Here is a 20,799-nt window from a genome sequence, read left to right on the forward strand (position 1 = left end):
ATGTTTCTTTTCTATTTCTGTGTATAAGTGTTAGTGCATTAAGCCATGGTCCCTATAATTTTAGATTCTTGGAACATGCAAATATTTAAAATATAGTATCTGGTCAAGAAGTATTTGAACATGAAGGTGTACATTATAAAATATGTATGTCCCCAGTTTAAATTTCTACTTATACAGATCATAAAGAAGAGCCTCTAGTCCCTAAAGCCAAGTTATCTTAAAAAGGTCTATGTTCTATTCAGTATACTACATAATTGCATCTTAATTATCTGTGCCAAAAAGAAAACTGATAAAAGAAAACAAAAATACTATATAATCTGCCTGTATTCCAGGCTAGTAGAGCAGTCATGCCTCTCTATCTATAACTAGCTACATAGAAAATTATGTATCTTTTTGGTCTTCAATAAATATAAAGCAATAATATTTAGGAAAGAAAATTTTAAAATAACTTAACTGTTTTATATTAATAATTATCATATAATATTAAGTAAATTAAAAGATATGACCAATCCACCAATCCCCTAGTACTGAAATGGCCTTTCTTTTGTTCTTTTCTTCTGTGTTTCTTTATTCCATTGTTCATTAGTATTTCCATTACAGTGTGAAAAAAAAAGTAAAAAGAAATTGTAAATTAGCACATTTTAAGAAAACTCATGAAAAGGTTGAAGAAGCAAAATTTTGAAAGGTTTTGAAATCATCTGAGATTTTTCCCCTCATTGACTAAATTTAATGTTTTTTTTCACCCTACCAAGTTAATTTCTAGCAGCAAAGATCCAATAAGCTAAATGTATTAATAAAATGCAAACTTAGTACCAAACAAAAAATTTCAGGTGGATTCAAATAATATTAACAACCAGGACAGAAATTTTAATTGAGCAAATTTCATCAGTGCTACACTATAATTTCACTCATCAGAACAGCTTTAACATTTTACTGTAAAGAAAATACGATGACTAAATAGTAACAAATCCTACCAATCAGTTCACTTCGTATTTAGCAGGCCATCTGACCGCCAGATTTAAAAACTGTATATCAAATTTAATTACTAGAAATATTTTAAACTATAAACACTTATATTTAGAGCAGAGCCTTTTAATCAGTAGACTATGGATGTGTAATATTTCTTGTATGTCTCTGTGAATTTATCTCAGCGAACACACACTTTTTAAAAATCATATTTTGAAAGTAACTCACCATCCCCTAAAATTTAAGAACCACTAGTTTCAGCAAATTTAAGTGAAATCTCAGATCATACCAGTGAAAAACCAAAAGCACATTGTATGTATGGCTGAAATTTTAGTTAATTCTCAAGGGCATATAAAAATGTCTTAATGGAAAAACTATTTTTCAAAATTCAAAGACTGAAGAGATTCTTTTGAGATTATCCAACTACATGTGATCAAAAATATGTACAACTTAACAGCTAACGAGAATTTCATGCTTTTAAAACCTCTTTATTATTAAACCCAGTATTGCTGATTTTACAAAAACCATGGTATAATTTCAGATGAACTGTGTGCAGTGCTACTAAAAAGTAGTTTACCACTTCAGATTTTCTATTCTATAAGCTCTAATGTGCTGATAAATCTTAAAAGTTTTATCAATTTACACTAATCCTAGAATTCCTCTTTCATTCTATTTGGATGTATAGGTGCTAGACAGATCAAATAAATAATGAAGCAGACTATTGCTTTAAAATGTCCCAAGTAGTTTAGAATATTAATTTCTTTCTCTTGTCTTTTATAATAAAATATAAAATGAAATGTCACAAAAAAATTCAAGTCCTTGCAAAATAAAAATCAACAATATAATCTGGGGGAATTCCCTGGCGGTCCACTGGTTAGGACTTTGCACTTTCACTGACAAGGGCCTAGGAGGAACTAAGAGCCACATGCAAGCCACATGATGCCGCCAGAAAAAACCCAACCTTCCCCAAACCAAACAATATAATCTGAAGCAACACCGAGCACCCATATATGAAGCACGGTTCTTCTCTATCTCCCAGGGACTATGTAGAAAATAGCTGATGTTATCTATCCTATTGTCTATTAACAAAGCTATCATTTTTCATTTTATTCAGGACAGACTCTTGTCTCCAATGGTTCAAGCCTGTGGCAGGCATTATAGATAAGCCAGTATAACACCCATTCCCTTCCCCCCGTATGTCTCTACTACTGAAGTTGGAAAAACTAAATATTCATTCTGTCAGTCTGCCTTTCAACTACAGTAATGGAAAAATTAAAGAGTAAAGAAAAAAGAGAAATCAGAAACAGTTCAACAAAATACAGAAAGAGATGAGAAAAACAAAAAGATTTCAAGGGAAAAGATACAGAGACAGAAGAACAGAATCAACATGAACAGCAGAAAGAAGAAGAAAAACGTGGTAGAATGAAATAAATACTAAAAAGTATACTGAAGAAAACGTTTCAGAAATAGAAGTGGGCTTTTACAGTGAAAGAACACCATTCAACTAGGAAAACTGATGTGAAAAGTCAACACTTACATATAGCTCAATAAAAGCAACTGGCCGTTAAAGGAAAAATATCTTTTGGGCATCCAAGCAAAACCACTAAGAATATGAGAAAAAAAAAAAATCAGACTGAAGACAATGGAATATTTAAGGTACTTAAGGAATTTAAGGAAAGAAGCTGAACCAAGGATTTTATATCAATTCAAGCTGATCTTTAAACGTGAAGGCTACAGACAAAGTGCTATGAAATATGCAAGAACTCAGAGACCTTCTACTAAAGAATGAGCTTCAGATTACCAAGAAATGATCAGAAAAAATTTTCATAAGGATTGACAGTAAATATTAAATAAGTTTCCTACAGAACTAATGACAAGTGATGGGCATATAGGTATTTACTGAGAGAGTAAAAGTGTATTACTTATACTAGATGCTAGAGAGGCAGGAAGTAGAGGAAGAAAAGATTACTTACTAATTTCAATACTGTCCACTCTAGAGAATCAATAAACTAGCTACAAAAGAAAGCACCAAGGGTATTTCTTAAAGGTATCAGCATAAAGGCAACCATTATATACATATATATACATATAATCTGTGTGTATTTATGTATATATACACCTCTTTCTAAATATCGAAAGTATATCTTTTTTAAAAAGGGGAATGCAAAGAAAACAGATACTATAGTTTAAAAAAAATTGTGCTATGTTTTGTGCATGTGTTATCCCATTCAATTTTTATATAACCCTGTTTTATGCCAGCTTTGTAAAGGAGGATGCAGAGAAATTTAGCAGCTTAATTAAGGTCATTTCCACAGGTAAGTTTTCAAAACTGAGATTTGAGTAGAGATCTGTCACCAGGATCATTTCCACTTCACCATACTTTGTAATAATAATTTTCTTGTATCTTGTTAGAATGTGTATATATAAACTTCTGTACCATTTAACTAAGGCACATCTGTACCTGTATAATTATACCTTTAAAAAGTCACTTATGAGGTCTAAAAAAAAAAAGTGATAGCTAGTAGGAGACCTTATTTAATGGTGTTAAATGAAGCTAAAATGGTATGAATTAAAACTTCATAACAATTTGTATATATCTGTCTTGGACCATAGATGGTACCTAGGGGAAGCAGTAAAGCTTTTAATAATGCAGAACAAGGACACTGGAGCAATATTTTGCTATAAACCTTATCCTAACACTTACTTTTTGCATAATCTTGGGCAGGATTCTTGATCTATTTTAGCTTAATCTTAAGCTTATTCATAAAATACGAACAATAGCTACTTTTTATAGTGTTATTACACAACCTGCTCCAGTATTCTTTTCTGAAAAATCCCATGGACAGAGGAGACTGGCAGGTTACAGTCCATGGGGTTGCAGAGTTGGACACGACTGAGCACACACACAGAGACATACATAATTACCTAAACACGATCAGCAAGCCATCTGATAAACTAATATTATTGGTTGTATGTAGGCCAAGTACGGGCTTCCCCTGTAGCTCAGTCGGTAAAGAATTTGCCTGCAGTGCAGGAGACCCGGGTTCGATCCCTGGGTTGGGAAGATCCCCTGGAGAAGGAAATGGCAACCCACTCCAGTATCCTTGCCTGGAAAATCTCATGGACAGAGGAACCTGGTGGATTGCAGTCCATGGGGTCGCAAAGAGTCGGGCAAGACTGAGCGACTAACATAGGCAAATAATTTAATTCTCTAGAAAAACACTTCGTTGTGCTTGCCTGCAGATTTTAGGTCACTAACACTATCTTAGCTGGTTTTAGAAAGTCAGAGGAACCGGAGATCAAATTGCCAACATCCGCTGGATCATCGAAGAAGCAAGAGAGTTCCAGAAAAACATCTATTTCTGCTTTATTGACTATGCCAAAGCCTTGGACTGTGTGGATCACAATAATCTGTGGAAAATTCTGAAAGAAGTGGGAATACCAGACCACCTGGCCTGCCTCTTGAGAAACCTACATGCAGGTCAGGAAGCAACAGTTAGAACTGGACATGGAACAACAGACTGGTTCCAAATAGGAAAAGGAGTTCGTCAAGGCTGTATAGTGTCACCCTGCTTATTTAATTTATATACAGAGTACATCATGAGAAACGCTGGCTGGAAGCAGCACAAGCTGGAATGAAGATTGCCGGGAGAAATATCAATAACCTCAGATATGCAGATGACACCACCCTTACGGCAGAAAGTGGAGAGGAATTAAAAAGCCTCCTGATGAAAGTGAAAGAGGAGAGTGAAAAAGTTGGCTTAAAGTTCAACATTCAGAAAACTATAAGATCATGGCATCTGGTTCCATCACTTCATGGGAAATAGATGGGGAAACAGTGGAAACAGTGTCAGACTTTATTTTTCTGGGCTCCAAAATCACTGCAGATGGTGATTGTAGCCATGAAATTAAAAGATGCTTACTCCTTGGAAGAAAAGTTATGACCAACCTAGATAGCATATTGAAAAGCAGAGACATGACTTTGCCAACAAAGGTCCATCTAGTCAAGGCTATGGTTTTTCCAGTGGTCATGTATGGATGTGAGAGCTGGACTGTGAAGAAAGCTGAGTGCTGAAGAATTGATGCTTTTGAACTGTGGTGCTGGAGAAGACTCCTGAGAGTCCCTTGGACTGCAAGGAGATCCAATCAGTCCATTCTAAAGGAGATCAGTCCTGGGTGTTCTTTGCAAGGAATGATGCTAAAGCTGAAACTTCAGTACTTTGGCCACCTCATGCAAAGAGCTGACTCATTGGAAAAGACTCTGATGCTGGGAGGGATTGGGGGCAGGAGGAGAAGGGGACGACAGAGGAGATGGCTGGATGGCAACACCGACTCAATGGATGTGAGTTTGAGTGAACTCTAGGAGTTGGTTGTGGACAGGGAGGCCTGGTGTGCTGTAATTCATGGGGTTGCAAAGAGTCGGACATGACTGAGCGACTGAACTGAACTGACTGAACACTATCTTAAAAATACACAAATCATCCTTTCAGAATGGCTATCATCAAAAAGACCACAAACAACAAATGTTGGTGAGGATATGGAAAAAAAAGGAAGACTTGTGCACTACTGGTGGAAATGTAAACTGATAAAGTCACTGTGCAGAATAACATGGAGGTTCTGCAAAAAACTAAAAGCAGAATTATCATACGACCCAGCAATTTCACTCCTCGGTGTATATCCAAAGAAAACAGAAACACTAACTTGAAAAGATACATGTATCCCAATGTTCACAGCAGCAGTATCTACAATAGGCAAGATACGGATGCAACTTAAGTATCCATCAACAGATGAACAGATGAAAAAGATATAGTGTTATATTGTGTATACACACACACACACACACACACACACACACATACAAGGGAATACTACTCAGCTATAAAAAGATTGAAATTTTGCCATTTGCAACTACATGGATGAAACTGGAGGGTATTATGCTACATGAAATAAATGAGAGAAAGACAAATATCATATGATATCACTTAAGCATGAAATCTAAAATATAAAGCAGACTAGTGAATATAACAAAAAAGAAGCAGACTCACAGATATAAAGAACAAATGGGTGGTTACCACTGGGGAAAGGAAAGAAGGAAGAGGCAAGAAAGGGGTAGGGGACTACAAGGTACAAACAACTATTTATAATAGAAATAAGCTACAAGAATATATTATAAAGCACAGGAAATATAGCCAATATTTTATAACTACAAATGCAGTATAATTTATAAAAAATACTGAATCACTGTTTATATACCTGGAACTAATACAATATTGTAAATCAACTATACCCCAATAAAAAATATTAACGTCATTATAGTTGAAGCATTAGGCAAGAGTACCTTTTACTTTCTCCCTCATAGCTTTGCTTATTTTAAAAGTAAGAAAATATCTGTAAACTGAAGGCATCATATGGGTCTTCTCAGAGCATTTTAATTATAGACATTCTGGAGAGCAAAAATAAAACCTAATGTATACAATAAAAAAACCAACAATCATAAAGACTAGCCATATAAAAACATGTGCAAAGAAACCCTATAAGGGCTTCCCAGTTCGATTCCTGGGTTGGGAAGATCCCCTAGAGAAGGAAATGGCAACCCACTCCAGTGTTCTTACCTGAAAAATACCACGGACAAAGAAGCCTGGGGGGCTACAGTCCGTGGGACTGCAGAGTTGGATATGACTGAGCACCTGAGCACACACACACACCCCCATGGCATGCATGCATGCACAAGAAACCCTAAGCACACATAAGTATATTTCATAGCTATAATGGAACCTTTGTAACAGTTCTTAAATACAGCATAAGAGTTACAATATATTCTGCTCTGAATCTTATCTAAAGAGCCCTGGTTTTTTAAGTATTAAGTGTGGTAGCACCAATGTGATTCAGTTAACTGAGTGAACCTCAGATGACCTTATACTAAAGCCATGCATTTGAGGGGAATGTCTGAATAAAGAAGTTAGGGCTAGAAAGAATTGGCTGGAGAAGGTTTAGTGGAAGAAATGGTCCTTCTCATAAAGTAAGTTTTTTATTACCAGTTTTCCAATAATTATGAGGAGTTGTCACACAGTGGCATTAGGGCAGGAAGACTGTCCCTCCTTCAGTCTCAACTAAAAAGATGTGCTTCAGAGAGGACTTCTGCAATGGCAGAGTGAGGACTTCAGTATATTTGCTTTCCCACAAAAAAAAACAATGAAAAACACTTTGAGCTGGCAGAGAGACAGGTCACTAGAGATTATCTAGTTTGAGGTGCAAAAAGAAAGACTGGATACAAAACAACAGAGTTTCAAAGACCTGTGGGATACCATCAATCATACCAACGTACTACACATAATGGGAATCTCAGAAGGAGAGGAGAAACAGGAAGGAATAATAGTTGAAGAAATGGCTAAAAACAATTCAAATTTGATGAAAAGTATTAATTTATACAATGAACTCAACTGGAGCTCAGTGGAGCTCCAACCAGAATAAAGTCAAAGAGATCCATATCTAGAGACATCATAATCAAACTGACAAACGTTAAAGACACGGAAAATTTTCAAAGCGGCAAGAGATAATGTATCACATACATCAGATCCTCATAAGATTAATAACTGACTTGGACAGAAAACTATGGACATCAGAGGATCAGTGAGAGGACACCTTCAAAGTGTTAAGGGGAAAAAGCACTTAGCCAAGAATTCTATATCCAGCCAAACTGTCCTTCAAAAATGAAGGGACAATTAAGATATTCCCAGATTAATCGACTTGCCTTACAAGAAATGTTAAAGGGAATCCTTCAGGCTGAGAAGAAAGGACACCATATGAGTTCATAAGAAGAAAGACAGAGCATGGGTAAAGGTAACTACATAGGTAAATACTGTGTTTTTATTTATAACTCTTTCATTTTGTTTTATAAGACAACCACATAAAGCAATAATTACAAAACTGGGTTGATGGATGTACAATGTACAGGCATACTTCAGAGATATTGCAGGCTTGGTTCCAGGCCACCATAATAAAGTGAATTTTGCACTAAAGCAAGTCACATGAATTTTTCTGGCTTCCCAATGAATATAAAAGTTATGTTTACATTATAGTCTATTAAATATGCAATCACATTATGTTTTATAAAAACAATGTACATACCTTAATTTAAAAATACTTTATTGCTAAAAATGCTAACCATCATCTAAGTCTTCAGCAGGTTGTAAACTTTTTGCAATAATAACATCAAAGATCACTGATCACAGATCATCATAAAAATATAACAATGTAGAAGTTTAAAATATTAAAAGAATTATCAAAATGTGACACTGAGACATGAAGTAAGAAAATGGTGCTGATAGACTTGCTTGACACAAGGTTGCCACAAACCTTCAATTTGTAAAAAAATGCAATATCTGCAAAGTGCAATGAAATAAAGTGCAATAAAATGCCTGCATAAAGATCCAATTTGTATGACAGTAACAGCACAGAAGAAGGCGGAGGGAATGGAGGTATACTGGACCAAAGTTTTATATACTACTAAAATTATTAAAATTGAATACTACTACTATTCAATCAAACTAGTTCATTTTAAAATGTAATCCCTAGGGTTAGTACTAAGAAAATACCTCAAAAAAGTATAGTTAAAGAAACAAGGGAATTAAAATGGCACTCCAGAAAATCGTATTTAATACAAAACACAGTAACGGAGTAGAGGAATGAGAAAGACATAAGACATAGAACAGCAAAATGTTGTTCAGTCGCTAGACTGTGTTCGATTCTGTGACCCCATGGAGCCTACCAGGCTCCTCTGTCCATGGGAATTTCCCAGGCAAGAATAAGGGAATGGGTTGCCATTTTCTTCTCCAGGGGTTCTTCCCAATCCAAGGATAGAACCCACATCTCCTGCATTGCAGGCTGATTCTTTACCACTGAGCTACCAGGGAAGGCCAAAACAGCAAACGTAAATTCTACCATACCAGCAATTACATTAAATATAAATGGGTTAAACATTAGTCAAAAGCAGAGACTGTCAAAACTGATTAAAAAAAAAAGGTTTCAACTACATGCTGTTTACAAGAGACAGTATTTATTTAGCCACACTGTGTGGCTTGCAGGATCTTTGTTCCCTGACCATGGATTGAACTTAGGCCTTCAGCAGTGAAACTGAAAAGTCCTAACCACTGAACCACCAAGGAATTCCCAAGAGACACAATTTAGATTTAAAGAAACAAATAGAGAAGAAGTCAATGTACAGAAAAGATATATCATGCAAACAGTAACCAAAAGAGAGTTAGACAGTAGCTGTAAAATACTATATAAATACAGTATTTATATAGTGGCTATAAATTTATGTAGTATTTATATATGTAAATTTATTAGTATTTATATAAATATAGTATTTAAATAGTGGTTATAGAATACTATATCAGACAAAATGAATTTTAACAAAAAAACTGTAAAATGATTATAAACATGATTTATAAGACCCCAAAATACATGAATCAAAAACTGACATAACAGAAGAGAGAAACAGACAATTCAACTGTAACAGTAGGAAATTTCAATATTTCATTTTCAATAGTGGAGAGAACTAGACAGAAGGTCAATAAGGAAACTGAAAACTTAAACAACCAACTAGATCTAAGAGATTTTAACACAACACTCCATCCAGCAACAACAGTATACACATTCTTCTCAAGCACACATGAAACATTCTCCATGATAAACTATATGCTAGGCCCAATACATTTAAAAGGATTGAAAACTTCAAAGTACATTCACCAAACATAATGGAATAAAATTATAAATCAGTAACAGAAAGAAATATGGGAGCCACAAATATGTAGAAATTAAGGTGAAAGTTGCTCAGTCCTGTCTGACTCTTTGTGACCCCATGGACTATACAGTCCATGGAATTCTCCAGGCCAGAATACTGGAGTGGGTACCCTATCCCCCCTTCTCCAAAGGATCTTCCCAACACAGAGACTGAACCCAGGTCTCTGGCATTGCAGGTGGACTCTTTACCAGCTGACCCATCAAGGAAGCCCAAGAATACTGGAATGGGTAGCCTATCCCTTCTCCAGTGGATCTTCCTGACCCAGGAATTGAACCAGGGTCTCCTGCATTACAGGCAGATTCTTTACCAGCTGAGCTACTAGGGAAGCCCAGTCCCTCAGTTGTACCCAACTCTTTGCAACTCCATGGACGATAGTCCATGGAATTCTCCAGGCCAGAATACTGGAGTAGGTAGCCTTCCCTTTTCCAGGGGATCTTCCCAATCAAGGGATCAAACCCAGGTCTCCCGCCTTGCAGGCAGACTCTTTATAAGCTGAGCCACAAAGGAAGCCCCAAAATTAAACACATTAGTAAATAACTAATGGGCCAAGTAAGTCACAGAGGAAGTTAGAAAACACTTTGAAATAATGAAAATAAAAACACAACATGTCAAAACTTCTGGGAAACATGTTAAACAAAGACTTACACATTCATACCAGTTCTAGTCACAAAGGCCAAAAAGCAGAAACCACCTAACTGTCCATCTACTGATTAATGGATAAACAAAATGTGGTATGTCCACACACTGGAATATTATTCAGCCATTAAAAGGAATGACATATTGATACATGTTACAATATTGATGAACCCTGAAAATATTATGTTAAGCATTTAAGGCAAATCCATAGACACAGAGAGTAGATTAATAGCTGCCAGTGGCTAGGAGGTAGGGGGCAGGTAAAGAATGGGAACTGACTGTTAATGACAAGGGTGTTTCCATCTGGGATGATGAAAAGATTGTGGATGATGAAAAGGTAATGAAAAGGTGCCTATTACACTAGGTAATAGTGATGGCTGCATAGCATTAAGAATGTACTTAATGTTATGGAATATACTTTAAAACTGTTTAAAAGGTAAATAAGTGTAATTTACAATTAAAAAAATTTACAATCAAAAAATATTTTGGGAAAAGGAAATGTTAAGAAAATGTATTAAAAATCTAGTACTTTAAATAGACACTCAAATCTAAAACTGAGTTCCATGATTTCAGCAAAACAGCATAAATGTAAAAATTTTAAAAATAAAATTATGTTCCATACTTGTATGTGAGGCCAAGAGGCCTCAAGTGTGGGTTCATCTTCTTCTGGATCAAAATCTGGATTATCACTTGGAGGAAGAGTTCGGAAGATGTTAGCACTGATCTGTAAAGAAAAATAAATTTAGACTTCTATTCTCTGTTGTTCAGTTAAATTTAAAAATGCAAAATGAAATATTTTAAAAATAACTTTAAGGAAAAAGCTGTGACTATAAGTCTAGCTCAAAACCTATAAACCTCTTCAAGATACGAAGGCAGCCATTTCTTTCTTTCTTTTCTCTATCCCATAACTCTGACCTCTAAAGACATCAAATTTCATACAGACTACCTCCAGATTCCTCTTTAAATCACAAATTTTTTTTTCAAAGTTTTGCTTAAAAAAAAAAGTGGAGGGGAGGAAACTGGGGGAGGGGAGCATAAAGTTCCTAACTCTCCCTATCCCTAACTTATTCTTTTCATCTTTCCACAACTTCTCCCATACTTTAACCCAGACTTTTACTTACCTTATAACCCAAAAGAGTTTGGTAAAATATCTCCAGTCTTACACACACACCACATTTTATAAAGAGAAGGAGGATGGGGGTATATAGCCATTACAGACACAGTTTATAATACCTCATGATGATTTGGCATGACCGACTCAATGGATATGGGTTTGGGTGGACTCCGGGAGTTGGTGACAGACAGGGATGCCTGGCGTGCTGCGGTTCATGGGGTTGCAGAATCAGACACAACTGAGAACTGAACTGATGATGATTTGATTTAGATGATTTGATTTCATTTACTCTGAGCCTTTTAAAAAATATTAATCTCTCTGAAATAAAAGTATGCTTTGAGACTCTTTATTTTAGATTCTAACTCATCTTTCACACTGTCTTAGTACCAAAGTACGCTACAGTCCTTCTCTAGCAAAGAACAGATTGTGAGCCCAACTCAAAATTCTTTGAAGAATGATAAACAGACTGACAGACCAAATGGTTCAGTAAACACGTAAAACCCTAACATTTGAGGCATTGGTCATTTAAGATAAAATACTTGGGGAATAGAGGATGAGACAAATGTTTGGTTCAGTTCAGTTCAGTTCAGTGGCTCATTCATGTCCGACTCTTTGCAACCCCATCAATTGCAGCACGCCAGGCTTCCCTGTCCATCACCAACTCCTGGACTTTACTCAAACTCGTGTCCATTGAGTCAGTGATGCCGTCCAACCATCTCATCCTCTGTCGTCCCCTTCTCCTCCTGCCCCCAATCCCTCCCACCATCAGGGTCTTTTCAAATGAGTCATCTCTTCGCATGAGGTGGCCAAAGTACTGGAGCTTCAGCTTCAGCATCAGTCCTTCCAAAGAAATCCCAGGGCTGATCTCCTTTAGGATGGACTGGTTGGATCTCCTTGCAGTCCAAGGGACTCTCAAGAGTCTTCTCCAGCACCACAGTTCAAAAGCATCAATTCTTCGGCGCTCAGCTTTCTTCACAGTCCAACTCTCACATCCATACACGACCACTGGAAAAACCATAGCCTTGACTAGACGGACCTTTGTTGGCAAAGTAATATCTCTGCTTTTCAATATGCTATCTAGGTTGGTCATAACTTTCCTTCCAAGGAGTAAGCATCTTTTAATTTCATGGCTGTAATCATCTGCAGTGATTTTGGAGCCCAGGAAAATAGTCTGACACTGTTTCCCCTGTTTCCCCATCTATTTCCCATGAAATGACAGGGCCAGATGCCATGATCTTAAGTTTTCTGAATGTTGAGCTTTAAGCCAACTTTTTCACTCTCCTCTTTCACTTTCATCAAGAGGCTTTTTAGTTCCTCTTCACTTTCTGTCATAAGGGTGCTATCATCTGCATATCTGAGGTTATTGATACTTCTCCTGGAAATCTTGATTCCAGTTTGTGCTTCTTCCAGCCCAGCATTTCTCATGATGTACTCTGCATATAAGTTAAATAAGCAGGGTGACAATATACAGCCTTAATGTACTCCTTTTCCTATTTGGAACCAGTCTGTTGTTCCATGTCCAGTTCTAACTGTTGCTTCCTGACCTGCACACAGATTCCTCAAGAGGCAGGCCAGGTGGTCTGGTATTCCCATCTCTTTCAGAATTTTCCACAGTTTATTGTGATCCACACAGTCCAAGGCTTTGGCATAGTCAGTAAAGCAGAAGTAGATGTTTCTCTGGAATTCTCTTGTTTTTTTGATGATCTAACGGATGTTGACAATTTGATCTTTGGTTTGTCTGCCTTTCTAAACCCACCTTAAACATCTGGAAGTTCACGGTTCACATACTGTTGAAGGCTGGCTTGGAGAATTTTGAGCATTACTTTGCTAGCATGTGAGATGAGTGCAACTATGTGGTAGTTTGAGCATTCTTGGCATTGTCTTTCTTTAGGAGTGGAATGAAAACGGATCTTTTCTAGTCCTGTGGCCACTGCTGAGTTTTCCAAATTTGCTGGCATACTGAGTGCAACATTTTCACAGCATCATCTTTTAGGATTTGAAATAGCTCAACTGAAAATCCATCACCTCCACTAGCTTTGTTCATAGTGATGCTTCCTAAGGCCCACTTGACTTTACATTCCAGGATTTCTGGCTCTAGGTGAGTGATCACACCATCGTGATTATCTTGGTCATGAAGATGTTTTTTGTACAGTTCTTCTGTGTATTCTTGCCACCTCTTCTCAATACCTTCTGCTTCTGTTAGGTCCATACCATTTCTGTCCTTCATTGTGCCCATCTTTGCATGAAATGTTCCCTTGGTATCTCTAATTTTCTTGAAGAGATCTCTAGTCTTTCCCATTCTGTTGTTTTCCTCTATTTCTTTGCACTGATCACTGAGGAAGGCTTTCTTATCTCTCTGCTATTCTTTGGAGCTCTGCATTCAGATGCTTATATCTTTCCTTTTCTCCTGTGCCTTTTGCTTCTCTTCTTTTCACAGCTATTTGTAAGGCCTCCTCAGACAGCCATTTTGCTTTTTTGCATTTCTTTTCCATGGGGACTGTCTTGATTTAAGGGACCAGATCTGATGAACTATGGTTGTTTGGTGGTATAAGCAAATTCGCAACCATTCTTATGAAGTGGCATCTATGGTATGCCAAATAACTGTTAACTGTCCCCAGTGGCTCAGCAGTAAAGAATATGCCTGCAATTCAGTAGACACAGAGGATGTGGGTTCTCTCTCTGTGTTGGGAAGATACCCTGGAGAGGGGCATGGAAACCATTCCAGTATTCTTGCCTGGAGAATCCCATGGATAGAGAAGCTTGGCAGGCTACAGTCCACTGGGTTGCAAAGAGTTGGACACAACTAAACTGACTTAGCATGCACACACGCACAACCCTAAGACTTAGAAAGTAAAAATCTAAAATTTGATTTGCTAAAACTCAAAACCTATAAATGGGGAAGAACCAATAGATAGTTTAACAGATATCATTTTCACAACAAGTGGCCAAAAGTCATAGCTAGAACTCAAAAAGGGAATATAACCCACAGAAGGGCATAATTTGCCTTTGAAATCATACTTATTATTGTTGGTCCCAAATACACCAAAAAGCTTTAAAGAACTAAGTGAGTAGGCTTCTTAACTAGAAATGAAGTACCCAAAAGTTAAAAAAAAAATTTTTTTTTAAGACAAAAAACACACCTTTTGCTTGGGAAAACGAATTAAACCCCCAAATTTATTAACATATGGCAAATTACAGAATAATTTGACTTAAATATGTACATAGAGCTTATTTTGTTGTTGCCCAGTAGCTAAGTCATGTCTGACTCTCTGCAACCCCATGGACTGCAGCACGCCAGGCTTCTCTGTCCTTCAGCATCTCCTGGAGCTTGCGCAAACTCATGTCCATTAGTGATGCCATCCAACCATCGCATCCTCTGTCACCCCCTTCTTCTCTTGTCCTTAATCTTTCCCAGGATCAGGGTCTTTTCCAGTGAGTCAGCTCTTTGCATCAGGTGGCCAAAGTATTGGAACTTCAGCATCAGTCCTTCCAATGAAGATTCAGGGCTGATTTCCTATAGCATTGACTGGTTTGATCTCCTTGCTGTCCAAGGGACTCTCAAGAGTCTCCTCCAACACCACAGTTCAAAAGTGTCAATTCTTCAAAACTCAGCCTTCTTTATGGTCCAACTCTCACATCCATACATGACTACTGGAAAAACCATAGCTTTGACTAGATGGACCTTTGTTGGCAAAGTAATGTCTCTGCTTTTCAATATGCTGTCTAGGTTTGTCATAGTTTTTCTTCCAAGGAGCAAGCGTCCTTTAATTTCAGGCTGCAGTCACCATCTGCAGTGATTTTGGAACCCAAGGAAATAAAGTCTGTCACTGTTTGCATTGTTTCCCCATCTATTTGCCATGAAGTGATAGGAGCAGATGCCATAATCTTAGTTTTCAGAATGTTGAGTTTTAAGCCAGCCTTTTCACTTTCTTCTTTCACCTTCATCAAGAGGTTCATTAGTTGCTCTTCACTTTCTGCCATTAAAGTGGTATTATCTGCATATCTGAAGCTGTTGATATTTCTCTCTGCAATGTTGATTCCAGCTTGTGATTCATCCAGCCCAGCATTTCACATGAAGTACCTCCACGTAAGTTAAATAAGCAGGGTGACAACATACAGCCTTTCTCGATTTTGAACCAGTTCGTTGTTCCATGTCCAGTTCTAACTGCTGCTTCTTGACCTGCATACAGGTTTCTCTGGAGACAAGTAATATGGTCTGGGATTCCCATCTCATTACAAATATTCCACAGTTTGTTGTGATCTACCTAGTCAAAGGCTTCAGCATAGTCAATGAAGCAGAAGTAGATGTGTTTTTTTTTTTGGAATTCCCTTACTTTTTCTATGACCCAGCATATGTTGGCAAAACACCCTCTTCCAACAACATAAGAGATGACTACACATGGACATCACCTGATAGCCAGTATCAAAATCAGACTGATTGTATTCTTTGCAGCCAAAGACAGAGAAGTTCTATATGGTCAGCAAAAGCAAGACTTGGAGCTGACTGTGGCTCAGATCTTCAGCTCCTTATTGCAAAATTTAGGCTCAAATTGAAGAAAGTAGGGAAAACCACTAGGCCATTCAGGTATGACCTAAATCAAATCCCTTGTGATTATACAGTGGAGATAACAAATAGATGCAAGGGACTAAATCTCGTAGACAGACTGCACGAAGAACTATGGATGAAAGTTCGTAACGTTGTATAGGAGGTGATGACCAAAACCATCCCCAAGAAAAAGAAATGCCAGAAGACAAAGTGGCTGTCTGAGGAGGCCTAATAAATAGCTGAGAAAAGAGAAGCAAAAGGCAAAGGAGAAAGGGAAAGATATACCCAACTGAATGCAGAGTTCCAGAGAATAGCAAGCAGAGATAAGAAAGCCTTCTTAAGTGACCAATGCAAAGAGTATAACTTAGTTTAGATCATACTTGCTATAACGTTCCATGTGTTAATAGCTCAGTCATGTCTGACTCTGTGAAACCTTCCATAACCAACACAAGTTTAAACTGTGTGCCTGGTGACTCTAATAATTCCAAATGAATTTTTAAATATTTTGTTATGCACTAAAATACAAAAATCATACATCCTAAACAAATTTCTACAGTTTGAAGAATATGGTTAAATAATTAATAAACAGTACCCTGAACAACATTTCTTCAATAGTTTTTTTTTTTTTCGCATCAGATATTTCAAATGTTTGTTCATATCATTTAAGGGTCCTGAGTTTTGATTAAAATTCAGTGCTATAGAAGCTACATATATGATATCAAAATGTCCTAAATAAGAATGGTCTATATTTGACTCCCTTACCTACTTCTGAGATGTGGAGAGCCCCATATTTTTTCATTAGTCTTTCCTTCCCCCTTTAGCTATTCTTTCTCCATTCAGCTGCACAACATTAATTACCTACCAACCCATATCATCTTGAGTTTACATCTTTCTCCTAAGTTCTAGGTCCACACTCTCCAATGTGGTAGCCATCAGTCATTGTGGCTACTGAAGTACCAAACGATCATAAAGCAATGACAGCATCACTGGAATGGATAATCTTTCAAACGGACTATTTTAAAAAACATTCTCTTGAGTACATCAACTATTGTACATTTACTAAAAACCAATCTCATTAAATTGTAATTACACCTCAGATCTTACTTGAATTTATATAAATCTGAGGAACTTAAGTCTAGAAGCTTACCATTTTTACTATATCAGAATACGCTGATTCAACAATTACACCACGATTAGTTGAAACATACTCAACCAGTTCATTCAATGTTGCTCTCTTAATTTCTTTGCTCTTCAAGTCTGAAACAGAGTCCATGAAATCAAACAGTATGCAACACTGCTGCAACTTCTGACAGAAAAGCTCTTGCTGTTCATTTGAGGTGGCATCTATAAATAAAAATAGAGAGAAACTTAGAAATGACCTACTCAGAAGTTACCTTCATATGTTTACTATTTTGTAGAAGCTATTCACATACATAAAGTAAAATTTCTCTCAAAAGCCTAGTGTGAAATTTACCACATAATCCCATTATTCATGCCAGGAATGAAATTTTACATTCCTCCTCTCTCACTACCCATAATCAATCATTAAGCATTACTGATCCAATTCTTTTTATCTGGAATCTATCCTCTTCTTGTCACCCCTCTGCCGCTTTCATGACTCACACATTCGTCATTTAGACTACAGCCGTGACGTCCTAGGGCTTCCCACATGACGTGGTGGTAAAGAATCTGCCAGCTAACACAGGAGACTCAAGAGACATGGGTTCAATCCCTGGTTGGGAAGATCTCCTGGAGTAGGAAATGGCAACCCATTCCAGTATTCTTGCCTGGAGAATTTCATGGACAGAAGAGCCTGGCGGGCTACAGTCCATGGGGTCGCAAGAGAGTCAGACATGATTTAGAGACTACACAACCACCACCACCACCACCACCACCACCTACCAGTGCCCTCCTCCAAGGGATCTTCCCAACTCAGGGACAGTTCCTCAAGGGCAAGGATCATTCACTGAGCAGGCTTTCCTTTTCATCTCTTTTACTACTAACATGGGATATACAGGGGGTTTCCCAGGTTATTTTTTTCCCAGTGCTAAAGAATCCACTGGCCAATGCAGGAGTTGCAAGTTGAATCCCTGGGTCAGGAAGATCCCCTAGAGAAGGAAATAGCAACACACTCCAGTATTCTTGTCTGGGAAGTCCCATGGACAGAGGAGCCTAGTGAGCTAAAGTCCATGGGGTTCTCTTACATGACAGGCTAGTAGCCTACAGCTAACATGTTCGAAGACACAATATGATCTTCAAGACTAGCAAACAGTAGATTCAGGAACATGTTACATATAAAAAGTAAGTTTCTTTTTCTGGGCACCTATCTCTTCAGCCTCCTTTGAGAATAAATTCATGTTTTTCATAGCTTCTCAATTCAGTAATGTGCTACTTAGCCTAAAGACTTCTTTCAAGTTGCTTTCTCCTCCAGAATTATGTCTCAGCATTACCTAATATTTGGATGCAAGAGGTCATCTTCGGATTTTACCAAACATTAGATATATTTAGAAAGCAGTTAACATTTCAACTCATTTGGCACTGAGTTAAAATACAAATGTCCAGTCCTGAAATTTCTGTTAAGTATTGAGAAACAGAAAAATCTTTTCTTACCTAAACACCTCCTATAAGTACATGTTCTATAGAGTAATCTGAACATAATAAAATATAACACTGGCAACATTAGCATTTCCTTCATGCCAAATACAATTCTAAGTGTTTCCTATGTCTATTTATTTAACTTTAACACAGTTCTTTGAGGCTAGTTTTGAAAGTTAGAGATGATTTCCTGTCTTCAAGGGCTTAGAAGCAAGTTGAAAAGGCAAGATACAAAACCTTAAAAAATATAACCTGGAGTCAAAAAGAATTTGAGAGTGCTTATAAGATTAAATATAAACAGAACAATTATAAATAAAATCAGGATTAATTAAAAGCAGGAAAGCTATACAAGGTATTTGACTGTTTTAAGCACTCTGCATTGAGTCTCTTGGAAGCTAAGGTAAAACAATGGTGGAAGAGTTGATCAGATTGGAAAAGGTTAAATGAGAGAAGAGAGGATGCTCCTATCGTCTACTATTGGTTGGCTTACTTCTAGGTTCAAGACACATAACATTTTTATATCAGTCCAATTTTTATAATGGTTATCCTAGTAAAAAAAGATCAATGGTTTCACCATTAAAAAATTATAAAACAGATGTTTAATATAGCCTAACTCTTAAGGATCTTTCTGAAACATCAATTTTCAGAATTTCCTCATAAGAAAAACAGACAAAAAATATATTTCAATTACCTGAAAAAATAAGACTATAGCTTGGCTGTATTTCATAAATATGAATAAAAAGCAATTTGTGAGAAAAAGAATGTGTAATAATTTTGTTTACTAAATGTAAAAAGTACTGACAGTGTCTACACTGATGACTTTATACTTCAGTTTCCCCATTACAAGCATGCTTGCAAATGAAGTATACTCAGTGGTGTTTCAATATGGCAATTTAGCACTTTCAGGTGGTAAGGTCACATATTGTTTTCACTTGGCTATTTTTACTAGGCCAATATAATAGACTTGAAATACCACTATATTCATACTTATTATCATTGCTTCAAAATACCTCTGATATTGATAACAAGGTTCAGTCAGTTCAGTCTCTCAGTCATGTCTGACTCTGCAACCCCATGAATCTCAGCACGCCAGGCCTCCCTGTCCATCACCAAGTCCTGGACTTCACTCAAACTCATCTCCATCGAGTCAGTCATGCCATCCAACCATCTCATCCTCTGTTATCCCCTTATCCTCCTGCCCCCAATCCCTCCCACCATCAGGGTCTTTTCAAATGAGTCAACTCTTTGCATGAGGTGGCAAAAGTATTGGAGTTTCAGCTTTAGCATCAGTCCTTCCAATGAACACCCAGGATTAATCTCCTTTAGGATGGACCGGCTGGATCTCCTTACAGTCCAAGGGACTTTCAAGAGTCTTCTCCAACACCACAGTTCAAAAGCATCAATTCTTCTGCGCTCAGCTTTCTTCACAGTCCAACTCTCACATCCATACATGACCACTGGAAAAACCATATGACTAGACGAACCTCTGTTGGCAAAATAATGTCTCTGCTTTTGAATATGCTATCTAGTTTGGTCATAACTTTCCTTCCAAGGAGTAAGCATCTTTTAATTTCATGGCTGCAATCACCATCTGCAGTGATTTTGGAGCCCAAAAAAATAAAGTCTGACACTGTTTCCCCATCTATTTCCCATGAAGTGATGGGACCAAATGCCATGATCTTCATTTTCTGAATGTTGAGCTTTAAGCCAACTTTTTCCCTCTCCTCCTTCACTTTCATCAAGAGGCTTTTTAGTTCTTCACTTTCTGCCATAAGGGTGGTGTCATCTGCATATCTGAGGTTATTGATATTTCTCCCGGCAATCCTGATTCCAGATTGTGCTTCTTCCAGCCCAGCATTTCTTGTGATGTTAAGTTAAATAAGCAGGTGACAATATACAGCCTTGACGAACTCCTTTTCCTATTTGGAACTAGTCTGTTGTTCCATGTCCAGTTCTAACTGTTGCTTCCTGACCTGCATATAGGTTTCTCAAAAGGCAGGTCAGGTGGTCTGGTATTCCCATCTCTTTCAGAATTTTCCACAGTTTGTTGTGATCCACACAGTCAAAGGCTTTGGCATAATCAATAAAGCAGAAATAGGATACAGGTTCAAAAAAGGTACTTTCAGACATGCAACT

At 37.3% G+C, this 20,799-nt stretch overlaps 1 protein-coding gene across 2 annotated transcripts in view; it reads right to left on the reverse strand.

The window, feature by feature from the left end:
- Nucleotides 1–20,799, reverse strand: part of PPP2R5A (protein phosphatase 2 regulatory subunit B'alpha) — a 75,904-nt gene that overhangs the window by 22,256 nt on the left and 32,849 nt on the right. For both annotated transcript variants that reach the window (XM_068986483.1, XM_068986481.1), the window contains exons 2-3: nt 17,216–17,412; nt 11,031–11,132 (exon numbers count right to left, since the gene is read on the reverse strand). In XM_068986483.1, coding sequence (XP_068842584.1) covers nt 11,031–11,132; nt 17,216–17,412 — 299 coding nt within the window. The remainder of the gene's footprint in view (nt 1–11,030; nt 11,133–17,215; nt 17,413–20,799) is intronic.

This window comes from Capricornis sumatraensis, chromosome 14 (assembly GCF_032405125.1).
Source record: "Capricornis sumatraensis isolate serow.1 chromosome 14, serow.2, whole genome shotgun sequence".
Classification (NCBI taxonomy): domain Eukaryota; kingdom Metazoa; phylum Chordata; class Mammalia; order Artiodactyla; family Bovidae; genus Capricornis; species Capricornis sumatraensis.